Below are 19,922 nucleotides of genomic sequence, written 5' to 3' on the forward strand. Positions count from 1 at the left end.
CCTAGATTTCCCTGAACATTTTTGTACTTCCTTCTTTCTGCGTTCAACTGAAGTGTTTCTTCTGTCACTCATGGCTTCTTCGAAGCTACCTTCTTTGTACCTATGTTTTACTTTCCAACTTCTGTGATTGCCCTTTTTAGATGTGGCCATTCCTCTTCAACTGCACTGCCTACTAAGCAATTCTTAATTGATGCATCTACAGCTTTAGAGAACTTCAAGAGTATTTCGTCGTTCCTTAGTACTTCCGTATCCTACATGTTTGCCTATTGACTCTTCCTGACTAACCTCTTAAACTTCAGTCTATTCTTTATCACTATCAGATTTTGATGTGAGTCTTTATCTGCTCCTGGGTAAACCTTAAAATCCAATATCTGATTTCGGAATCCCTGCCTGACAATGATGTAATCTAACTGAAATATTTACAAGTATACCTCCTCCTCTTGTGATTTTTGAACAGATTATTCGCTATTACTAGCTTAAGTTTATTACAGAACTCATTTAGTGTTTCTCCTCTCTGATTCTTTGTCTCAAGCTCATTGTATCCTGTATCTTTTTCTTCTATTCCTTCCCCTTCAACTGCATTCCAGTTCCCCATGACTATTAGATTTCCATCTCAGTTTACGTACTGTATTACTCTTTCAGTATCTTCATATACCTTCTCTACCTCTTCAGCTTCGCCTTGCGGTGTCAGCATGTGTATATGAACTATCGTTGTCGTTGTTGGTTTGCTGACGATTCTGATAAGAACAACCCTATCACTGAACTGTTCACAGTAACACACTATCTGCCCTAACTTCCTGTTCATCACGAATCCTACTCCCGTTACACCATTTTCTGCTGCTGTTGATCTTACCCTATAATCATCTTACTAGAAATCTTTGTTTCCTGTCGATTTGACTTCACTGACCCCTACGATATTTAGAACTCCCCTAGTATTTCGCAAATTTTGCTTCCATATTACTGGTCAGCTCAAATTCCTTATCTCCTCATCCAAATTATTTCGTGGCAGTTTTAATTAATGTTCGGAAACATCCTCGTGTACCAAGCTGAAAGAAACAAACTCGTGATGAAATTTCCTCTCTACAAACATTCCTACATAAGTTTAAAACTACGTAATCTATTTCAGTACTCTAAGGGCCAAATTCAGAATGGTCATGTGCTATGACTAATTGCCTAATGCGTAAGTCGGATACTTCCCTGTATTCTATAATTTAGATCCAGTTAATGTATATCTTTGATCTAGATGCAAATGACCACTATTACTGCAATTAATGCCATTGTTAGGCATGAGAATGGTCTGTTGTTCGATCAAAATGATATTTATAATGAAGTTACATACATCTATTGTGCCAAAACATGACTTTCCAAAACAATTTTAAAAGTTTGCGTATTATAAAATTATGTGTATTATAAAAGAGCTTCTCACATAATTTTACAAAATATGGTATGGCGTGCCCCTATGTGTCATGAAAGCTGAGCTTCACTAGGTGCCGCCGGCCGTAGTAGCCGAGCGGTTCTAGGCGCTACAGTCCGAACCCGCGTGACCGCTACGGTCGCAGGCTCGAATCCTGTCTCGGGCATGGATGGGTGTGATGTCCTTAGGTTAGTTAGGTTTAATTAGTTGTAAGTTCTAGGGGACTGATGACCTCAGAAGCTAAGTCCCATAGTGCTCAATAGTGCTCAGAGCCATTTGAACCTTTTTTTTTTTCACTCGGTGCCCCTTGGGATTAGAGCTTTCGTGTGATAGCTTTGTGCACTATATTTCGTTTTTTTCTATCCCGTGAAATCACCTAAAAATTTAACCGTTAATTGATCCTACTATACTACAGACGCACATTGAGTTAAAAGTAGTTAATTGCTCCCCTGCCTGGTGTCGTAGTTTTAATAGGCGTGGTGATGGTGGTGGTGGTGGTGGTGGTGGTGGTGGTAAGCTCCTATGGGACCAAACTGCTGAGGTCATCGGCCCCTAGGCTTACACACTACTTAAGCTAATTTAATCTTACTTAGGCTAAGGACAACACACACACCCATGCCAGAGGGAGGACTCGAACCTCCGACGAGGGGAGCCGCGCGAACCGTGGCAAGACGCCCTAGACAACGGGGCTACTCTGCGCGGCTTTTAGTAGGCAGCAGTGTATCGGTAGCAGTAGTTTCTCTGTCATGATATTCTCCGTAACGGACGGAACGTGACGAGCGAGTGTGCCTGCCCACAGGCGCGCCAACTGCTGGAGCGACTGAAGTCTGCGCTGGAGGCGCGGGTGCGGCTACTGCCCTGGCTGGACGCGACCAGCCGCGAGGCGGCGCTCGCCAAGTTGGCAGCCCTGCGCGCGCACCTGCTGACGATGCCCGGCCTCTCCAACCACACGTACGTGGCCGCGCTCCTCCACGACGTGAGTCGCCTCTCGCCTCACCTCGACTCGCACACCGTCAATAAGTAACTCTGACATCAGCACCGCAGCCTACTTTCTCCATGTTTTATAAGTTCTTTACTGTCGACGTGGATTCTGTTGTTGTAAGGATGCGTTATCAGACATCTGGCGTACTTCAGGTTCTGTTCGACACTGGAATACTACTTTTAGCAGTATATCAGCAACAATGAATGGAAACCACAAGAAATCTACCGGTGTTAAGCTGTAGAGAAGAAAAATAGCAACATTACGAAGATTCGGACGTCTTTCAGGGATATTTTCTGAGTATTTTGACATGAGGGACCGATACACAGTAATTATGATTTATTTTGCGTGTTACCACAATTTCCTTTGCTTCTACGAAATACCCGGACACCAGCCTCACCCAGACTCCCGTTCTAAAACGCAAGGCTCCAGTTTCTCGTTCGCACAGTATTTACAGATGCGAAAGTTCTGTGATGTGTAATTGCATAGGCTCCCGCGGCCGGAGTCAGTGGACATAAAAGTTTTCTGGTTGTGATGTGGTTGGCTTTGCTACAGGAAGAGCCTGCAATAGCGTCGCTGTACCACTCTTCCTTTGCATGCAGTGAACCTATACACTAGGCACATATCGGCCAGTGTTTCATCAGTAAGTTTACCCATATTGTTGTGTAACCTCGTTAAGATACACCTAACACTACCGCAAAAACGAACACGACGCAAGCGAGGAGCATTGAACTTACATGTGTCCATGGAACAAATGTGGCTCTAAATGAGACACACAGTGCATTCAGTCGACATTTGTACTCCTGTGGAGATATTCTCAGTGCTATAAGGATGCAATAACAAATGAGGTTAGATCTCAAATTGTAACGGGTCACGGCAGACCACGGGACCGTTACATCAAGGTACTCAAAAAATATCCCTGGAAAACATACGAAATTTTATCACTGAGTTCTGGGTCACCCTTATAACTAGTATTACTAGAGTAAATGACTTCAGTTTCTGATCAAAAGTTTTAAAATTAGTGTCACATATCTGTTGTGTGAAGCTTTATGGGCTGGAACACCAAGTTCCCTACGGCACTAACTCGAATCAAAGATTTTTCACACTCGTTTGTTGTAGTTTAAGTTCCCGCTCCTTCCATCCGAAACCTTAGTCCGCAGGTTAAGAATTTCTGGACTGGGTTATTTGCAGAATAAGCATACCATACTGGTGTAAATATGATGGCAATTCAGTAAGAGCGGATGCTAGTAACATTGGTTCTGTTTTGATAGGAAGATAACTGAAATATTATGAGCGATATTTTCATTCCATACAAAACACTATTATCACCCATATTTTATTACTTGGCTTGACAGAAATTTCTGTCAAATTAAGGACACAATCATGCAGAAAATTTGTTCAAACATCTGTACAGTCCAAAAAATATCTACATCAAGGTAACTATAGTAGTACACATCTAAAATTCTAAGAAAGTGGTGTTTCGGAACTAGAGGCAGAGAAATATAGCAAAAATGGAGGAATCCAAATTCTGCGAGTAGTGGATTAAAACCATTGAAAAAATTTTTGTTGCGTAATTGTAACTGTTCATTGATAATGAGTCCGCAGCTCGTGGTCTTGCAGTAGCGTTCTCGCTTCCCGCGCATGGAGTTCCGGTTACGATTCCCGGCGGGGTGGGGGATTTTTCGTGCCCCGATATGACTGGGTGTTGTTGTGTCGTCATCATCATTCATCGTCATTACGGTCGGAGGAAGGCAATGGCAAACCACCTCCGCCAGGACCTTGCCTAGTAGAGAGGTGCGGGTCTCCCGTATCCTCCCCGACGAAGTATGGGACCTCATAATCATCATCAGTGAGAATGGGTCCATCTTTCTTAGAAATGTGCTTGAAAATCTCCAGTTCTTCGAGTACGTCGAGCCTATGACATTTCTTTTCACTCACTGATCAGTCTGGCCTGGCAACGGAAGACAGCAAAACGAAAGCTGAAATTTTAAATTTAGCATTTGAGAAATCTTTCACGCAGGAGGATCGTACAAACATACCGCCGTTTGAGTCTCGTACAGATTCCTGTATGGAGGACATAGTGATAGACATCCCTGGGGTTGTGAAGCAGCTGAATGGGTTGAAAATAAATAAATCGCCAGGTCCTGATGGGATTCCAATTCGATTTTACAGAGAGTACTCTACTGCATTGGCTCCTTACTTAGCTTGCATTTATCGCGAATCTCTTGCCCAACGTAAAGTCCCAAGCGACTTGAAAACAGCGCAGGTGACGCCTGTATATAAAAAGGGTAGAAGGACGGATCCTCAAAATTACACACCAATATCCTTAACATCGGTTTGTTGCAGGATTCTCGAACGTATTCTCAGTTCGAATATAATGAATTTCCTTGAGACAGAGAAGTTGCTGTCCATACAGCAGCACGGATTTAGAAAGCATCGCTCCTGCGATACGCAACTCACCCTTTTTTTACATGATATCTTGCAAACCATGGATGAAGGGTATCAGACGGATGCCATATTCCTTGACTTCCGGAAAGCGTTTGACTCGGTGCCCCACTGCAGACTCCTAACTAAGGTACGAGCATATGGTATTGGTTCCCAAATAAATGAGTGGCTCGAAGACTTCTTAAGTAATAGAACCAAGTACGTTGTCCTCGATGGTGAGTGTTCATAGGAGGTGAGGGTATCATCTGGAGTGCCCCAGGGAAGTGTGGTATGTCCGCTGTTGTTTTCTATCTACATAAATGATATTTTGGATAGGGTGGATAGCAATGTGCGATTGTTTGCTGATGATGCTGTGGTGTACGGGAAGGTGTCGTCGTTGAGTGACTGCTGGAGGATACAAGATTTGTGATTGGTGTAAAGAATGGCAGCTAACTCTAAATATAGATAAATGTAAATTAATGCAGATGAATAGGGAAAAGAATCCCGTAATTTTTGAATAGTCCATTAGTAGTGTAGCGCTTGACACAGTCACGTCGATTAAATATGTGGGCGTAATATTGCAGAGGGATATGAAGTGGGACAAGCATGTAATGGCAGTTGTGGGGAAGGCGGATAGTCGTCTTCGGTTCATTGGTAGAATTTTGGGAAGATGTGGTTCATCCGTAAAGGAGTCCACTTATAAAACACTAATACGACCTATTCTTGAGTACCGTTCGAGCGTTTGGGATACCTATCAGGTCGGATTGTGGGAGGACATAGAAGCAATTCAGAGGCGAGCTGCTAGATTTGTTACTGGCAGGTTTGATCATCACGCGAGTGTTACGGAAATGCTTCAGGAACTCGGGTGGGAGTCTCTAGAGGAAAGGAGGCGTTCTCTTCGTGAATCGCTACTGAGGAAATTTAGAGAACCAGTATTCGAGGCTGACTGCAGTACAATTTTACTGCCGCCAACTTACATTTCGCGGAAAGACCACAAAGATAAGATAAGAGAGATTAGGGTTCGTGCAGAGGCATATAGGCAGTCATTTTTTCCTCGTTCTGTTTGGCAGTGGAACAGGGAGAGAAGTTGCTAGTTGTGCTACGAGATACCCTCCGCCACGCACCGTATGGTGGATTGCGGAGTATGTATGTAGATGTAGATGTAGATGAATGTAAAATGGAAATTTCTTACACGCTTTTCGGTTTATGACCGAAAATTAACAGATGAGCAGCAAAAGTGGGATTATGTACATTAGTGCCTCTTTTTCTTCAAAACTTTAGGGAGAATATGTTTAACACTTGATTTAAAGATGTTACTCCATTGTGATGTGACACAACAACGATGACACGTCATGGCCGCAAGTCCACTACTTAACACAAACTGCTTACAACTGACAGGTCCTTAGCACATATATTGTTTACCGTTGTTAGTTCAAGCTGCCACTGTAAGTTACTGGGAAAATTTGAAAATTTGTGGTAAATTCCAATGGGACCAAACTGCTGAGGTCATCGGTCCTAGGATTACACGCTACTTAATCTAACTTAAACTAACTTACGCTAAGGGCAACACACACGCCCATGCCCGAGGGAGGACTCGAACCTCCGACGGGGGGCGCCGCACGAACCGTGGCAAGGCGCCCAAGACCGCACGGCTACCCCGCGCGGCAGTTACTGGGCTGACGTCCCTTAAACGCCAGGGGTAAAAACAGTCCAGCAAGTTTTTTGAAGGACGGTGTTTATAGAAGGTCGATGCGAACTGTCAGAGGCGTCTTTGACTGCCAAGAGAGTGTAACACAAATGCTAAAAAGCATTAACTGGCAGACATTCGAAGAAAGACGCCGTAAACCTCTCTATAACATGCTTAGTAAACTTCAAGAGCCGTCTTTCACACCGAAAACAAGTTGTTTCTGGTCCCTACGTACCTACCCCGAATATATTAGGCTGTGAAGCAGTTGTTGTTCCTGGTCCCGGCGGAGGACCGAGTCCTCCCTCGGGCATGGGAGTGTGTGTTTGTCCTTAGGATAATTTAGGTTAAGTAGCGTGTAAGCTTAGGGACTGATGACCTTAGCAGGTAAGTCCCATAAGATTTCACACACATTTGAACATATTTAGTTATTGTTCCCATCGTCTGTTCGTGAATAGGATGAGGGAAACCTTGATGTGTGGTACAGTAAAAGTACCCTCTGCCACACACTGCCCAGTGATTCTCAGCTGTGGACGAAGTCTCACTGAAATGTAAGTACTGAAAGCAAGCAACATTCTTACCTAATCAAAGTTCCCAGATGTGACATGTACCGTTCAAAATTTCGGCTATTCATATTATCCATAATCGAAGGTAATAAACACTGGCATCTCGTTGTATAATTAACGTTGTGTAACACTCATAAATGACTGACTGACAAGTCACCCGGGTGACTGAAGCAGCAAAGTACCTTGAACGAAGCAGTACTATCAACTTGGTAATCGTCTGCATCATATCGTTTCATCGGTCATGATTATATTCCGTCCTGGACCTATTATCATTGACGATCGTAAACTCGTCAAATACTGTGGGTCTGTGAAATAAGCAGAAAGTGCAAAGAGACAAACTCGGAATTGAGGAAAACTTATAAAGACTTGATCATGTGAAATACTGTCCCTGCGTATTGATGTTACGGGTACAAGTGCAGATGTTTCTAGTGATAACTGAGGACAGTTTATTGAACAACAGTACATCGGTATTTACTTCATTTGCAGACTAATAATGTCAGCTGTAACGAGTATTGTATTCTTAGGTTGGTTAGTATGCGTGGTACAAGCGAGGTGTTTAAGTTTATCTTCCCCTGGGCAGCATGTCAGGTATTTAAGTGTGGATTCGTAGAGTCAAAATAATAGTCTATACTGGCAGGCGTAGTCTACTTCTCGGTGCAAAACGACCGTACCGAAAACATAAGGTAGAAAATTATGTGATGTGTTTGCAGAGTGATTGTTAGATGCAGAGGAAAAACAATTTGTGCACTGAATCTGGTACATATAAAGGCAGCAATTATCACAATATCTGTACCTATACCTCTAACACCTTGTATTCAGCTTCGGGGAAGTCAGACTTATAGCCCGTAGGTTTTAAATTTCAGATGAGAAGTAGGATAGTTAGACCGATGATTACAGCTAGTTAATAGTATGTATGCTTAGGAAAAGCTAGCATGAGATAGAATGACCACATCGCATTTAATGTAGCTAGATTAGTAAACCATCTCTTGTATTAAGTGAAAGTACAGTTCGTTTGTATCTGTTCAATGGCACAGTGTAGCTATTACCAACATTTTCCGTAATACTTGTTCCATAGATCACGAATACGACACTTCTTAATGTTGTGGAACGTGTCACTTTTACATAACTTTTCTTTACACATTCTTTTTTTTAACAGTTACTACTTCGTTTCTAATAATTCATCTATTTAGTAGGAGTTGTCATTCAGAAATCCTTTTAATTTATTTTTAAATGTCGGTTGGCTATCTATTTATTGATCCTTGTATTTCTATTTTTACGATTGCTTTTAGATCCCTGATATGGACTCCAGGTAGATATATACACACGATTTGTATTTGTAAACCATGTGTGTCATACATGTATCGTTAACGACATTCAGCGAGATCACTTTGAAACGTAATTTAATTATTGCGGTTCATTTACTTTGTTATCTGTTTACCAAACGTATTCAGTTCTTTCTGCTAGAAGCATAATTATCATCTGGTGAAGTTTCACCTGGTGTGTCTAAAACTACCGAGCCAGACTTTTATTCCATTATATGTAATCTTATCTCTATGACACTTCACCTATTCCTTGTATCTGAGCACCTGTAGTGAAGTGACGGATGAGGTGACATGGGATGGGCGCTGTGTGCGCAGGTGGACGTGCGCCAGGGCGACCTGTTCGGCAACGTGCTGCGCCGCTACCGCCAGCTGCGGGCCGAACACGCGCGGCGCCTGCGGCAGCCCGCCGACGACGACCGGTGAGTTCCCGCCAGGTTCCTACCAACCTGCTTGCCGCGTCTCACCGTGGCGTCCATTACCTCACTCAATATACGGCTGCGTGTGGGCCATTGGAATGTATGGTTGGTGTTTATAATTACTTTATTGGGATATTTCTAAAAGATTCGTCCTATTTCACAAGACTATAAGTTCTGCGTGTGTGGAGATAGGAACTTTGAGTGAATCCGAATCGCAACTAAAAGTATACATTAGCACCAGCTGAAAATTATGGGTTCATATGGCAGCCGATATGAGTCTCTCTAGTCAGATATCTCGCTCACTTGCTCAGTCATTCATTAGCAGTCCGCAGCTCGTGGTCGTGCGGTAGCGTTCTCGCTTCCCACGCCCGTGTTCCCGGGTTCGATTCCCGGCGGGGTCTGGGATTTTCTCTGCCTCGTGATGACTGGGTGTTGTGTGCTGTCCTTAGGTTAGTTAGGTTTAAGTAGTTCTAAGTTCTAGGGGACTGATGACCATAGATGTTAAGTCCCATAGTGCTCAGAGCCATTCATTAGCAATCGTGCATCGACTCTAGATCGCTATAACGAAGCAACTAAGACGTGTTGCATTCTTTTCAACACGCGTAGATCAGCTAAATCTTTGAACCCTGATTTTTTGTGAGAGTACAGCACTCCACAACATACAGCTGAAAATATTTGTCAATAGTTTCAGGACATTGGTTTTTTATACACTGAAGAGCCAAAAAACTGGTACACCTACCTAATATCGTGTAGGGCCCCCCACAAGCACGCAGAAATGCCGCAACAAGAAGTGGCATGGACTCACCTAATGTGTGAAGTAGCGCTGGACTGAACTGACACCATCAATCCTGTAGAGCTGTCCATAAATCTGTAAGAGTACGAGGAGATGGAGATTTCTTCTAAACAGCACGTTGCAAGGCATCCCAGATATGCTCAATAATGTTCATATCTGGGGATTTTGGTGGCCAGCGTAAGTGTTTAAGCACAGAAGAGTGTTCCTGGAGCCACTCTGTGGGGTGTCGCATTGTCCTCCTGAAATTACTCAAGTCCGTCGGAATGCACAACGGAGGTGAATGGATGCAGGTGAGAAGACAGGACGCTTACGTACGTGTCACCTGTCAGATTCGTATCTAGACGTATCAGGGGTCGCGTGTCATTCCAACTGCAAACACCCACACCATTGCACAGCCTCAACCAGCTTCACCGGATTCCTGATTTTCTCGGCACACTTGTGAAATGGTCGTACGGTAAAATCTCTACTTCATCGCTAACTCGGAGATGCTGTGTCCCATCGCTCGTGCACCGACTATAACACCACGTTCAAACTCACTTAAATCTTGATAACTTGGCATTGTAGCAGCAGTAACCGATCTAACAACTGCTCCAGACACTTGTTGTCTTATATAGGCGCAGCCGACAGCAGCGCCGTATTCTTCCTGTTTACATATCTCTGTATTTGAATACGCATGCCTATACTAGTTTTTTGGCGCTTCGGTATAAAAGGGGATGGCCAGGGGTCGCACCCTTGTGACTGTTTGCAAGACATACAGAGCATTCAACAGAGTACTGCACGTAGTACACGCAAGCCTACTCTTCGTGCGAGCCGAGAATTAGTTATTGCTCTGGCTTGATTTACGGTGACTTTTTTTTGTTTCAAGCCATACATGATGTTACTGCTACAACACTATCACAGTGGTGTTAAAACATCTACGTGTAGGGTTTTGTGAGTTGATTCTCAGTTTAGCGATGAAAGATAATAATTCCTTCTTGCTTTAGTGTGCAATGGTAACACAATGTTGCATTTTAGTCCAAACACGAGCAGTCAGAAACTAAGAATATGTGGGACTTAGCAGCCACATACCAAAGTCTGGTACCAGGAATACTCCCTAGAGCTTCGTGTGTTTTACACTGTTAGTCGATAAAATACTAACGCATCGTTCTTTTCTGCATAAAATACATAAAAGGCAGTTAAGCTGTCGGCACATGCACCATGCACTGGAACATTGAGCGTACCGAGTTTCTGTCATCATAGCGTCGAAAAAGCACGCTGGCGAACCTTTCCAAATATACAGGGCAATATCTAGCATGTCAGATATTCTGAACATGCATTTAAACGTGAACCAATGAGTGGTAGCACTTAGCAATACCAACGTATCACAGCTGGCAACGGCACTGCAATTTTAAGTTCAATGCCGATAGCGGTCTTTGGGATCCGACGGTCCCAATGAAGCACGCCCGACCAGCCACACCTCCAGCCTCTTGGTACCATGAAAGTCCTCTGCCGCCGCTATATAGAACGACCACTCCCGTCCAGCTTTCCTACCATGACAGTTGCCGCACCTCTCTGTAACCTAACTATCCTTACCATTGTTTAAGACGCCGTACGCAACACAATGAGATGGATGAACGCCACCACATCAGATCACGCCATTTATCTTAGTGCAGAGGCACTACACAACATTTTGGATTTCAAAGGAAATGACGGGAAATGTTATATTAGTGGTTAAAGAATTATTGTAACTTGCATGTTATGGAAGTATGTCGTTTCAAGGAAACGTACTATTGAGGACCCATCAAAAATGCATAGTTCTTGGTACAATTCGTTACAATTAAATGTCATTTAATATGAGTAGAAACATAGATTAGTAATCCTATAGTGATGTGTTGCTGGCTCAAGTCCCACTGGTTTCGAATTATTCTCTTTTTTTTTTTTTTTTTTTTTACAATCCTTTGAGTTTTCTAGCATACTTTCATACTTCCTTATTAGTTTAATAGGAGAATATTCTGTAATATTCCATGTTCCGTAAATGGAAGTGCACTCTTTTCGAGCAGTGAGTTTGTTCTATTGGCTTGACTAAAAGCCATCTTTCATTACTTACAGTGTTACATTTTACACTTTCTTGTTTCACATTCTGTATTCCGATTCTGCTACTGAATAGGAACAGTGATCATGTAAGAATGACGTTACGGCTTTAGTAAAAAGTGAGAGTAACGAAATCATTTTTATCTTCGTATAGCATCATTTGCAATGGAACATTTATACGCTGCCATACTTATTGACTGGATATGGTACTTTCCCTTTTGCCTTGTACCGCGTTCACGGATATTCAAATTCTCTTTTATGTATACTACAGACAGAGCTACGTGACTAGCACATGGTCAAGGGAAGAAATGTGCATATTTTAGAAGCTAATGTCGAAATTTGACGCCCGTCCATCTATTAAACAGTGTGATTTGCGAGCCAGATACAGCCGACAACTGCCGTTGGCTTGGGCTGTGATGGCGTAACCACGTTGAGGCACACGTACCGTACACATAAGTCGCATCGTTTCTTAGCGTTCAGAAGCTCGTTGAACTCGGCACGCTCAACGTTGGCGTGACGGTACGGCCCGTGTGCCGACGGCTGTACAGGTATCACACATCTAGATGCTACGGAGATCTGTTTTTATCCTTAGTTGGTACAATATGACTAAATTTTTTGTTTTTCAAGACGATGAGCGTCTCCGCGTTGACTCTCATATGTAAGTTCATTTCCAAACAATCGGCTGCCCATTGTCTCAAAACCTGGCAGTAGATCCATAGAGATTCGGATCGTACGTCAAGTTTGCTAGTGGCAACACATAATCAGTGCCTTCTCTGCGCGATAGCAATGGATATACTATCGCTGACAGTGCTGCCACCTTCAGAATTCGAAAGAGGGTATTCGAGTCAACATTGTCAAAAGCCTTCTCTACGTCTACAAATGCTAGAAACGTGATTTACCTTTCCTTAATCTATTTTCTAATTTATTTCTATTCAATGCTGTTGAAACACGGCTTTCTTCCGCAATTTTCCGCAGTTTGCTGTTAATTTTGTTCATTTCGCTCGACAGAAGACCGCTACGAGCAGTGTGTCTCTACTGACGATTGCTTGTACGATCCTGCACATTGTCGGTACACATACTCAAGCATAAGTACTTTAATATGCTTGCATGACTAAATCGATCAAGAATCAAGCAGATTTGTCCTAATACCTGCACAAAATCATGCTACAGACGAAAACCAGTTTGCTAAGAAATAAAAGCTTTTTTACTGGTTCTGATTAGAATACTTATCTTTTTCAAAAGTCAGATTTTTGCATTTATACTTCACTAGACTGTACAATTAATACTAGTTTCGCTATAAATCTTGGTATCTTCACTTTTAAAAAACATTATTTAACTGCAATAGCTATCTTTATTCCTTTCCAGCTGGGCGTATCCTTTCGTGGTGAACGCTTTCTACGAGAAGACACTCAACAGTATTGGTAAGTACATGTGATGACCAGAAGCAGAAGCAGCCGTCTGCGATAGTCTTCTAACGAGATTCGCTAGAAAGCTAACCAGTCAGTCCCTCTCAGCTGAATTTCAAGGATAGAGTCTTCTGCTGCACTAGCGCTGTTGGGGCAAAGGATATGCAGGAGGAAAGCATCGTATGAGACTAAATTACAGATTAGGCCTATTAGCCGAGCTGAATCACCGTACAGCCAATTTCCGCGAAAGGCAGAGGTACGAGCTACAGGTCCATTCTGGCAACAGTTTCAATCCGTCTGAAAGTACCAGTAGACTTCCTTCTACAAAATGCGCTATGTTGTGACGGTTAATGAACTACTCAGACACGTTTGTATTGGTATGCAAGAATTTAAACAGAAGTTTAAGATACTTTGGCTAGATGAAATCCTATTCCAGATACTTATTCCAACAATCAAATGCAATCATTCAATATACATAACTACCATCGACATGCGATTCAATCTTTATTTTGACATTTATACAGTGACTTTAGCTTCGGTATGCTTTTAGCCCTTCTATCTCTTTGCCAACACGATTGCCAGTCAAACCCTCCAAATTTGTTTCGATGCACTAAATGTTGCTTAAAGTTTGCCTTCAGAGTAATTTAAAATGGTATAAAAGTTTGTTTGACTCAAAAGGTTTCTTTTGTAACACTGACCTTTGAGTTCGTGGATGCCATCGGTATGTCAAGAGCCGCGGTTACAAAAGATGCCGCCTCAGCAAGAGGTGGGCTGTTACCGGCAGAGTGATGGCAGCCACACCGAGTCTCACTGCAAACGGCACTGCATTTTCGTCTATCGGTAACAGTATGCTGTCAACACTGATGGTGGCCAAATATAAGTGTGGGAGATACATGTTTTTATTTGTGGCGGAGGCTAATAATAATAAATATTCAGTAATGATGTTGTTTTTTATTGAAACTTTTGATATCAGACAAAAGAGCTGTAAAAGAGTGGAGGTCGCTGTTGCAGTTAAATAAGCCGTTAGGCTTGGAGGACGAAATGTCAGAAACATGCTAAGGATATTTATGGGGCTTGTGAATTTGAGAATCTGATGGTGAGGGCTCAATTATACGCCAAAGAGTGAACATAGGCATGATCAGATTTCCAGACCCTCAGGTGCATTACGAATCGACAAACCCATTATCTCCTCCACCATACAATTCACGCTGGGACCACACTGGTAAAATTAAACAAAATCTTGTTAATACAGAGGATTACAAAAATCCTTCCTCCAGTGTACTATCTGTGAATGGAATATAAAAAGGGAAATGTGATTTTATTACGATATGTACATACCATATGGTAATTTGTCGAATACATATATATGTACAGGTTGTACGAGAACACATGAACTGAAGCGTCTGCTCTTCGCTACATCACTGACCTCCGGGAGCGACACAGACGTCTTTACGTAACATAAACTGCATTATTGAAAGTATTCGGACACCTGTTAGTGGACATTGATATGTCGTGTGTCCATCCTTATCTTTATGACGACTTGAATTCAGGTGGGGACACTTTTAATGACGAATCGCAGCCCATTCTTCCACAAGAGCGGAAATAATGAAGGTAGCGATCTTGGACGGCGGAGTCTGGACGTTCTAGCTCACCCAAAGTATGTTGTGTTGCATCCTTTTGACGAATCTTATTGTCGGCAAACCATTATCTCACAGGTGCCCTTTTATGACAGGATGCATTATCGTGCTGATACAAACAATCATTGCCTCCAAACTGTTCCTCTACTGTTCACAGCATACGATACTGTAAAATATGTTCATGTTCTTACACATCCGCCTCTTTCTTAAGTGCAATAACGAGACAAAACACCAACCACGAAAAACATACACATGCCCTAACACCCCTCCTACGTACTTCACTGTTGACACTACACGTGATGCAAGGCAACGTTCTCCGGGTTTCGTTCAACCCAAACCTGCCTATCGGATTTCAACAGTACAAGTATCGCTGAGCACTCACTACAGAAATGTGTGGTTTACTAGAACCATTGTACTCATTCTTTTCCTTTTTTCCCTAACTTCGTGCAATCATTGTGGTAGCTGGACTGCCGGTAGCACATTGGAACACATGAGTGATTCCATCCGCTGATTTCATGAGATTATCTTAAAATTATCCTCCGCAACGCTTGAGGTCCCGGTCGCTCAGTACGTGATGTATGCCTTGTTTTGATTTAACAGTGATGTTTTTACGCATTTCCAATTAGTTAGGTACATGATCCACAGAATCTGAACAATCCTTGTATCTAAATGATGTGGAACGAATCACTTTATGACTTGTGATAACATTAATGAACACGTTATTTTTTCAATCCTACTCATGCAACAACACATTTTTATTTCCTTCTTACGGGTTACAAGTAGAACTTCGTCAATGGAATAAAAGTGCGCCTGGTGAAATGATTAAATGATTTTAAATTAGATTTAAAACTTGCTTCGCTACCTGTCAGACATGTTATTGGGCAAATGGTCAAAAGTTTTTGTTGCTGGATATTGTACTCTTTTTTCTGAGCCATTGAGATCTTTAACAATGGGTAATAAAAGTCATATTTTTCTCGAGTGTTGTACGCATTGGCATCAGTGTTCTTCTTGAGTTGTGATGTACTATTCATTACGTACTTCGTTAGTGAATAGATGTACTGTGATGGCGCAGTTAAAATGCCTAGCTTCTTGAAGAGGCAGCTATATGACGCTCGTGGGTGAAGACCACATATTATTCTTAGTGCTTGCTTTTGTCCAACGAATACACTTTCTAACTGATGACTACCCCAGAAAATTATTGCGTAAAACAATAGTGAGTGGAAATTGCGAAATCTGTCAGGAGGCTGATACGTTTGTTTCCAAGATTAGTAATAATACGAACGTAATTGTTCGACGAGCTCAATAATATGTTTCTTTGACTTCAAGTTTTCATCAGTATTTAAATCAAGAAATTTGAGCATTCTATCCTATGTACTGACTCATGCTCATGTGCTACATCACTTGTTGATATGATTGTGTTTAATGCATAGAACTGAGTGTCGTGTTTTCTTTTTTCAAAATTTAGGGTGAGTCAGTTTTCAGAGAATCAATAATCCTTTGGCAAATATCTTGTAGAAACTGTTGTTTCTTTCTCTCTACTGAGATTTATTAAACGCTTGTATCGCCTGCAAAAAGTACGAGTTTCGTTTGTTGAATGTTTAGTGGTAGGCCATACGCATATATAAGGAACAGAAATGGACCGAAACTTGAACTCTGTGGTACTACTTCGGTGGTTTTTTTTTTCTCCTATTCACTGTAAAAAATTTTACTCTTCCGACATTGTTTGAGTTACTCACCACAGCCTTTTGCAATTTTTTTTATAAGTGTAATTCAAACCAGCTGTGCATAAAGCCTCAATTCCATAAAACCTGAGTTTTTCTACACGATCAAACTCATGGGAAAGATCACAAAAAATGTCAACTTGCGATATATTATTATTTAAGGCTTGTACTATTTGATGAGTGAATGTATAAATTACATTCTCACTCGAGCAAACTTTCTGAAATCCCAACTGTGATATGCCAAGGAAATTGCTTCCATTTCAGTGCGCATTACTTTTTCGAATATTTTCGAAAACGATGTCAGCAAGAAAACTGGACGACAGTTATTTAAGTCTGTCTCATCACGTTTCTTATGAAGTGGTTTGACAGTTGCGTATTTTAATATTTTAACTTGTCGGGAAAAATTCCCTGTGCTGTCACCAACAGTGACCTCGGGCAGGATGGATTTGCTACTCAGGTAATACCGATTGACTAGTCAAAGACCGAAGTCAGTGAGCCCTCCTGACAGACCCCATTCTTCCGTTATTGGACGTCTACTGACAATACAATATCAAGTTTCATACTGGCGGCTCTGCCTCTCGTGACATCTATTGTTTAATTCGGTGATTCAGAGTGATGTCGGGATACTGTTGACCGGCTACTGTGTGCAGTGGTTCCGCTGGCGCTGCTGGCGCAGCCGTACCTGCGCTCCGACGTCCCCCGCTACGTGGGGCTGGGCGCGCTGGGCACGGCGCTGGCGCACGAGCTGCTGCACGCGCTCGACTCTGCCGGCGTGGAGCGCGGGCCCGGGGGACAGCCGCACGCGTGGCTCACGCCCGCGGCGCGCCTTCGCTTCGAGGCGCGCCTCGACTGCCTCGCCAGGCAGTACCACGCCACCTTCATGCGCTCCGTGCCCTTCCTGGGCGCCAGCGTGGCAGTCCAGGCAAGTCTGTCTCTTCGTCTCTCTCTCTCTCTACCCTCTCTCTCACCCAGCTCTGAAAGGGTAATGGGCTTACTGACCAACAGGGCTTGATTAAAATATGGAAACACTGTGAAAGCACTGAGAGAAATGCTTGCTTGAATATGGATGCAGACGCTAGACAAGCCTACAGGTTGCACTTTTGTATCTGACCATGAAGGGCACCTGTGCAGTATCCTCAATGCATCGCAAACGTTAATCATGACCCGAATTAGAATGTGGGCAGATTGTTGGTTATGGCACTGGATAGTAAAGGGTATATATTAGAAAAATTTTTCCGAAACACATACGTAACGCTGCAGGCCACAGACAGAGGTGGAAGTAGTAAGGGAGCCAATATGTCTCAAGTGAGTCTGGCCACTGACACATTATGACACCATCTGTTGAATGAGGATATACGTTCAGCGGAAAGAAGACTGTGATAGAAAACCCAAATAAGCGAGGCAAGTATATTCGATAGCTCCTAAGACATGGTGCAAGAAACTCTCTCTTTCATAAGAGCATATAGAGAGGTACTGGCGCAGTAGTTAACACTCTGTTAGTTAAATGTAGCAGAATAAGGAGAAGACATGCGATCATTATAAACCGAACCTTGTGTCTTAGCTTCACACTAGCTCCTGTTAAATACTCCAGCTATCCAGCTCTCATCATGAATCGATCATTAGTATTGATGGCATTCATAGTAATAGCACTCAATTCCACGGTTCCGATACTGTACTGAATCTATGTCCGAGATGCTCCAGCTCAGCTGATGAAGTTCACACTGGTCGCCGGTACTAGAGTACTGCCGGTACCAGACTTTAACACAAAAGTGCAGCAACAGGGCCTGCTGTGGTCCATGTTCCTGTTCAATTCTCAGGCACCTTCTGGAGCTTCTGACCACACGACTAAACTCTGGCAGTCAGCATGGAAACTACTTACCTCTGGGAAACGGCTGCATCTGCTCGCCGGCAGTCCACCGTAGTGCCAGGGTCACAGACTACTTCTGTAGTGTAATGGCTGAGCTGACTCAATGGATATCATCTAGAATCCAACACACAGCTGAATGTTCAATATCTGAAGCTGGTGCGGAAGAACGACGACTTGTAGGCATTGAAAATAAAAGATTTAATTCTGACAATGTTTTACTAGTGTCATTGATACTTCACATGTTCCCACAAGATATTGTGACTTGACGCAGAAGTATCTCCGCTCGGCGTCTCTAGTGCATTATGTCAGATCTAAATTAATTCCAACATGAACAAATTGCTTTTGCTTGTATGGTGGGAGCTTCTGTAAGCAAGGTACCTTAAGTGTTTGGTGATTCAGGAAGCCCCGTATGGAAGTTTTATATCCCATACAGGAAAAGTGGGAAAACATTATTCGCTAAGTCACAATGCAGACGGAAGTACTTGATGAGTGATCGTGGAAAATGGTCACTGAAGAGGATTGTGACTAAAAATAAGACAGCAACTACAGACGTGACTGCGGAACTGAGTGTCAGATTCCCTGATGCTGTTAGCATCAAAATAACACGAAGGGAGCTCAATAAGCAGGGAATTACGGAGAGAGCTGGAATTCTACAACAACTCCTCAGAAATGCAAAAGCCAGTATTAGGAAAACGTGGTGTCGAAGCTATAAAACATGGACATTGAAGCAATGGGAGAAAGTGATGTGATCGGATGACTCTTGGTTTATACTGTTTCCAACTTCTGGCCGAGTTTACCTCCCATGAGTGAAACTAGCGGGGATTCGGTTATGTTTTGGACAGATACCACCAAGGATTATGTGACCATTTTGGCCGGTCAGATCCATCCCATGTTACAACGTTTGCTCCCCAATTGTGATGCTATATTCCAAGACGACGGGTCCTATGTTTACAACGCTCACATCATCCAGGACTGCTTTTATGAGTACAACGATCAATAATCACATCTAGTCTGACCACCACAGTCACCAGATACCAATACTTCAATACTATTGAGTCTTGGTCGTTTACTTTGTAGAGATCCGCCCCCATCATAATCACTTGAACTTGCCACTGCTTTGCAGGAAGAGTTGTACAAGATTCCCTTGAAAATACAGCACCTGTTTTTATACATTCCGAGACGAGTGGAGGCTGTTTCGAATGTTGAAGGTTTCCTACACCATATTGGGTATGGTAATGTGTTGTGTTTCTGTCTTTCCAAGTTTATGTCCACCCTTCGTATGGAAGTCCAACGAACTATTCTCTCTCAGTGACAACTACTGCTGCAAGAATCTAAAGTGAGCTGCTACTTACCAAGGAGTTTAGACCTCATTAAAACAAATAACAAGTGACACATTACGATAATAAACGAGACTCAGTGGGAATTCGAATGTGACTTCACTAAAAGGTTCCGTCAACTGTCTGGAGTCATAAAAGAGCACGAAATTGAACTCATGTACAGGCGTCCCGTCTGCTTAGCACAGGAAACACTTAAGCTGTGGTTGTTCATTATCTCTCCCCACGGAGGGCAGTAAATGATAAACTGTCATACTAGTTCATTGCGTAACATGACATTATTATGTTT

The 19,922-nt window shown here is 42.7% G+C and overlaps 1 protein-coding gene across 1 annotated transcript in view; it reads left to right on the top strand.

The window, feature by feature from the left end:
• Nucleotides 1-19,922, top strand: part of LOC124613599 (endothelin-converting enzyme-like 1) — a 326,983-nt gene that overhangs the window by 278,065 nt on the left and 28,996 nt on the right. The window contains exons 11-14 of the mRNA XM_047142314.1: nt 2,214-2,390; nt 8,705-8,808; nt 13,034-13,089; nt 17,083-17,354. Of these exons, the coding sequence (XP_046998270.1) occupies nt 2,214-2,390; nt 8,705-8,808; nt 13,034-13,089; nt 17,083-17,354 (609 nt within the window). The remainder of the gene's footprint in view (nt 1-2,213; nt 2,391-8,704; nt 8,809-13,033; nt 13,090-17,082; nt 17,355-19,922) is intronic.

This window comes from Schistocerca americana, chromosome 4 (genome assembly GCF_021461395.2).
Source record: "Schistocerca americana isolate TAMUIC-IGC-003095 chromosome 4, iqSchAmer2.1, whole genome shotgun sequence".
Lineage (NCBI taxonomy): Eukaryota > Metazoa > Arthropoda > Insecta > Orthoptera > Acrididae > Schistocerca > Schistocerca americana.